Genomic DNA, 5,221 nt, shown 5'->3' with positions numbered 1-5,221 from the left:
CAAAACCATAACAGAGGTGCTCAAGAGCCACGGGTATGTGGCACTGGGGACGTGGTTAGTAAGTCCAGTGAGGGTGGGCTGGGGTTGGACTCAGCTATCTCAGTGGTCTTTTCCAGCCTTGGGTGCAACTTGTAAGAGGGAATGAAGCAGCAAACTGCCCAGCACTGAGCTGCATTCTTCTGACACGTGGTATCAGTGAACTGCTGTATTTCCCTATCTTCTCTGGAGCTATTCATCTAACCTAACTGAAAAAGTAAGCCTGAACCTAGATATAAATCAGGATCATAGTCACCAGTGGTTGCTTATATATTCAGAAAGATACTCTAGAGGGTAATTCAGTGCATCTAGAAATTAAAGTAGAAGTTCTTTAGTCAAAAATATTCCACAGCCAGGTTTTCAGCTCGCTACCACTACATTAAAAAGGAGAATCCAATTAGTGGTGTGGGTCATTGATATTGTTCCAGGGGGAACTGTGGCTGTTCCATGCCCACAGGGTAGAAGACAGCCAGTCTTCCTCTAAGCCACATAAACAGCTGCTTAGTGCTCCCAAAGCGAATGCTCACCAGTTGTTTCCAACTTGAAGGTCATCTTCTGGCCACCAGCCTCGCAGATGTATTCTCCAGCATCTTTCTTCTCCAGCTGCTCCACAACCAGAAGCCGTGTTTTGTCCACAGATTCCAGTTTGAACTGGTATATCAGCTATAGAGAATATCAGCTCTTCTGTTGAAACAAAGTGTCAAATCTAGGCAAGAAAGAACCTAGGAACTGAAGGAACCAAGAGGGTCCTTGAACACCAGTCCCATGGTTGCAAGTCACTATGCAAACATATTGAACCCAAAAGAACATCTGACCTGCAGGCAACCAAAACCTGAGTTCCTTTTACTTAAGACCCACTGTGAAACATCAAAACACATAAACATGTGATAGTCAAACCACTGGCTGCCTTTTCATGACCCAGAACAGTACTCCTGGCTTCCTGAACAGACTCCTCATGGCCTCTACCATTGCCACAACTGTGACTGTCAAAGGCACAAAGGAAATATGCTCACCAACGCAGTCCTTTGTTCTTTGTGTGTGATTTGCAGATATCTATCTTACTTTGAGCTCTGGGAATAGTCAGCTCTACCAGGTCTCTTACTGTGAGTAGCAGACTCACCTATCCAGATGCAGCCTCCAACATAAAGGCATAGTAAAAAGGCAGTGTACTACTAGGAGAAGTTCCTGCTTCTCCTGCCATGAAAGGCTGCACGTAGAACATGCACTCCAGCCTCACTGCACATACTTATCTTAGTCAAATGTTTCGGTGAACAAGAATTACAGTTTGGGATCTCAGGCACAGGAGAGATTTGAATAATATCTTGAATATTGCTTCCACTGTACATATATTACTAATTATTGTTCTACAGACAGACTGAAACAGGTCTTTGTGTCATACTGAAACCAAATACTTTCTACAAACCCAGGCAATCAAGCCTAGGGAAAAAACCTCAGCACAGACTACTGCACCTGGATCACTGTATAATGGAAACTAGATTTTACTTTACTGTTCTCTGCTGTATTTCATACAACACCTGTCTTACCTGTGACATCAGTCTTGAAGGTGAGTTTCTGGCCAGCAGCCTCGCAGCTGTACTCCCCTGCATCTTTCTTCTCCACCTGGCTCACCACCAGCCGACGCTGTTTGCCCTCTGACTCCACCTTGAACTTCTTGCTCGAGGTGATCAGTTTCCCCTCCTTGTACCACTTCACCTCCGTCTTCACCTGGGCCACCTCGCAGCTCAGCGTGGCATTTTCTGTTGGTGCAGCCTTCACCTCCTTCTGCACCTTCTCCTTGTTGATAAAAGCATCTTCTGCTTCTGGAATTGAAGGCAAATGGGCACATTTAAGACATGAATCTTTTCTACACAGCCTTCCCCAAATGCCCAAATTAGTCTTTGGACTGTACCGTTGAGGACAGCTTTCCCACTCACATTTCCTGACAGTGCTATGAACCGAATGCCAACATCTGAACTATATCAATTGCCAGTGAAGAACTTCCTCCCTGCCAGACTAAAACAGCTTAGATAGCCCTAAACTTGTTTTCATTTCCACCAGTATCATGTTCCAAAATCTTCAAAAATTAAAAAACACCCCTTTCCCCACTGTCCAGCAGCACACCAGCATACGCAGTCATTGAAAAGTCTGTTTCATACAAGGGGACAGGCATTAAATTGTCCAAACAAGCTGACAGTTGTAAGTTGCTTTGCCAGCAAAAGCCAGGTGAGGGGTCAAGGTTAAATTCTGTTTGTGATTAAGTCATAGTGAGGAAATGTATTTTTCTCACCTACTTATTTCTGAAAACAGTTCTAATATCTCCTGAGTTTTCAGAGGCAGTAATAAAATGGTTTCCCCTATGGAATCATAGAACGGTTTGGGTATAGAAGGAAGCTTTAAAGATCATCCAGTCCAACCTCTTGCCGTGGTCAGGGACATCATTCACTAAATGAGGCTGCCCAGGGTCCCCATCCAGCCTGCCCTTGGACACTCCAATGATGAGTCACCCACAACCTTCACTGGACAATCTGTTCCAGTGTATCACCACCCTCATCATAAAGAACTTTTCTCATGTCCAAACTGAGTCTACCCTCTTCACTTTTGAAACCATTGCCCCTTCTTATGTTGCTACAGACCCTGGTAAAAAGCCTTTTTCCACTTTCCTATCAGACTCTCCTAATAAATAGAACACCTGTCTTCCTCCATTTTGGAAAGAAAAGCACCAGCTTGAAGCCTTACTATTTTTAAGCATTTCTTTTGTACCTGCTATAGAGAAGAAAACAAAAGAAAATACGGGAAAACCTTTTTAGTTGCAGGTTTCTTTAATTTAATAGAAACCACCAATGCTGCCTTCTAGCATTGTGACCAAATGCTGTCTCTGAGACTATTTAGGAAGAAGCATTTGCAGGGGTGTGCTTGTGCCCTGAAGATATCTTTCATATTCTTTAATTTCCCCTGAAATTATTGACTTCTCATTTTGCTATCATTGCATCTACTTGAGATCCCCAGGGAAATTCCCAAATTATTTCCAGCCTGTCTTAAGCTGAGGCTACCCAAGTCCTAAGTGTTCATAGCTTCGGAAGGCAAACAGAAAAGCACATGAATGAAACAGAATTTAAGCACCGTCTACATCACTGAATGCTGGGGTTGAATGTGTCAAACCACTTAACTTTCCCCTCCTTCTTTGTTGGGGGGTTCAATACAGTCAAAACAATTTCTCTCATCTGTGACATGAATCTTGAAGGTGAGTTTCTGGCCAGCAGCCTCGCAGCTGTACTCCCCTGCATCTTTCTTCTCCACCTGGCTCACCACCAGCCGACGCTGTTTGCCCTCTGACTCCACCTTGAACTTCTTGCTCGAGGTGATCAGTTTCCCCTCCTTGTACCACTTCACCTCCGTCTTCTCCTGGGTCACCTCGCAGCTCAGCGTGGCATTTTCTGTTGGTGCAGCCTTCACCTCCTTCTGCACCTTCTGCTTGTTGATAAAGGCATCCTCTGCTTCTGGAATTGAACTGGAAAACATTGGGTAAAATATACATTAGATATGAACAACTTGTGACTGGAAGACATTAAAAGTTGCTTCTGTGTTGTATTGGACCATTTCCTGGAGCAACTCTGCTTCACAGTGTTTATCACACATTATAATGCATCTCAGCACAGTCCCTATGGTCATCCCATCCCTCTGGGTAGTCTTTACTATCAGCTTGGACTCCTAATTTTCAGATTTCTTCTAATGAAGACAATGACAGATCTTCATCTGTGTGTCTTTTTGATATTGCTCCACTCTGCACTGGATATCAGCCAAGTACAGCTCAATTATGAAGACCTCAAAATCAGGAAACCATAGAAATTTAAGAGCAGAAAAACATCTTTTGACTCTACCCTTTGGTAATGATATAGCCCTTAATATGGTGAATATTTGGCCTACATTAGATTTTGTAGCTCAGTTTTATGCATAAATCATGGTTTTGTACTCACAGCAACCCCTGATTCTTCAGAGAACTGGCTGAGGTCATCTCCTCTTAATACCTAACACATATAGAAGAAAGTGTTTAAAGCCCACCTTACCCTTTGTGTCAACAAATGGAGTTAGCATCAGAAAGATATCAAGTGTAATTAGTTAGGCATACACACTTCAGTTAAGGGGATTCAGTTAATCACTTTGCTAAGTGGGATCGATTGATACATTGAATCTTTTATTGATTACTTTAATGACTGTTTTATCTGATTCTCCTTTTACCAACAACTGGTTGCTGAGAGCGTTCATGCTAGTTCCTATTTGAGGCGTGGGAGAACAGATAAACCCTAAATAAATGGGCTTCCATTTCTATTCCATGGTTTGCCCTACAAAAGGCTGTAGAAGTGCAGAATATTTCTGACGCACTTACGTCATGGACTTTTCTAGTGCTAGCCAGCTTCTAACAGCAGAGCAATTTTGAATAAGCTTCCTATGCTTGTTTGGGTCCCAGGAAAGATCCCAGGGTCCTGATGCTGATACCAAGACAGAGGCTCCAAGCATGAATGCAGGACTAGCAGGTGTGAGGGGGATTGACATTGCCTTTTATTTGCAGTGGAGACATGGAAGACCACTCATTCAGATCATTCATGCAAGCATATTCAGGCATACCCAGCTCAGGTGACCGGGAAGGCTCCCGCTCCCCAGCAGTCATGGCAAACCCTTCCAGGACCTGTCCCCTATCTCCTTCCTCCCCGCTGTCACTCTGTGAAGCCTTCTGCTGCCATCCCTTTCCCTTCCTTCATGACTTTCTCCTCTGCATGCTGTCTGAATTCTGAGTGGCAGCAGCTGCCCAGGAGGGTAAGTTCAGCTCAAGTTGCTGTGCTGCTGACCGTTGCAGTACGTGCAATCCCAGGATTCACACCACAGCTCTACCACCAGCACTGCAGTCCACTGAAGGCGAGGGAGCAGGGCAGCAAGCCAATGCAAGAATGCAGTTGACACACACTACATTTGATCTCCCTGCTTGTATTGACTGCAGAAGCATCATTCTCTCCGCCCATCTTCAACAGCCCCTGTTTTGACTGATGATTTTCAGGGAAGGTTCAAGTTGGATGTTAAGAAAACTTCTTCTGAAGAGGAATGGTGATGTGGTGGCACAGCTTTGCAGGGAGGTGGTGGGGTCACCATCCCTGGGAGTGTTCAATAACCATGGAGATGTGGCACTGAGGGA

At 44.4% G+C, this 5,221-nt stretch overlaps 1 protein-coding gene across 1 annotated transcript; it reads right to left on the bottom strand.

Annotated features, from left to right (window-relative positions):
* Positions 1-2,977: 2,977 nt before the first annotated feature.
* Positions 2,978-4,343, bottom strand: LOC146758544 (obscurin-like protein 1). Its single transcript, XM_085514499.1, has 2 exons — positions 4,011-4,343; positions 2,978-3,544 (listed from the first exon to the last, which is right to left on the bottom strand). Exons 1-2 carry the CDS (start codon positions 4,046-4,048, stop codon positions 3,199-3,201), a joined length of 384 nt encoding a protein of 127 aa, XP_085370625.1. The 5' UTR covers positions 4,049-4,343; the 3' UTR covers positions 2,978-3,198.
* Between the last annotated feature and the right edge of the window lie 878 nt (positions 4,344-5,221).

Source organism: Coturnix japonica, chromosome 13 (assembly GCF_054131305.1).
Source record: "Coturnix japonica strain WE chromosome 13, WE-NBRP24, whole genome shotgun sequence".
Taxonomy (NCBI): domain Eukaryota; kingdom Metazoa; phylum Chordata; class Aves; order Galliformes; family Phasianidae; genus Coturnix; species Coturnix japonica.
The sequence above is the reverse complement of the archived record's forward strand: the minus strand, read 5'-3'. Positions and strand labels throughout refer to the sequence as shown.

Bases quoted from the DNA above. Each gene is read 5' to 3' on its own strand.
- LOC146758544 (XM_085514499.1), bottom strand. From the start codon at position 4,048: ATGACCTCAGCCAGTTCTCTGAAGAATCAGGGGTTGCT. The intron at 3,545-4,010 runs GTGAGTACAAAA...AATGTTTTCCAG, and splicing joins CTGAAGAATCAGGGGTTGCT to TTCAATTCCAGAAGCAGAGG.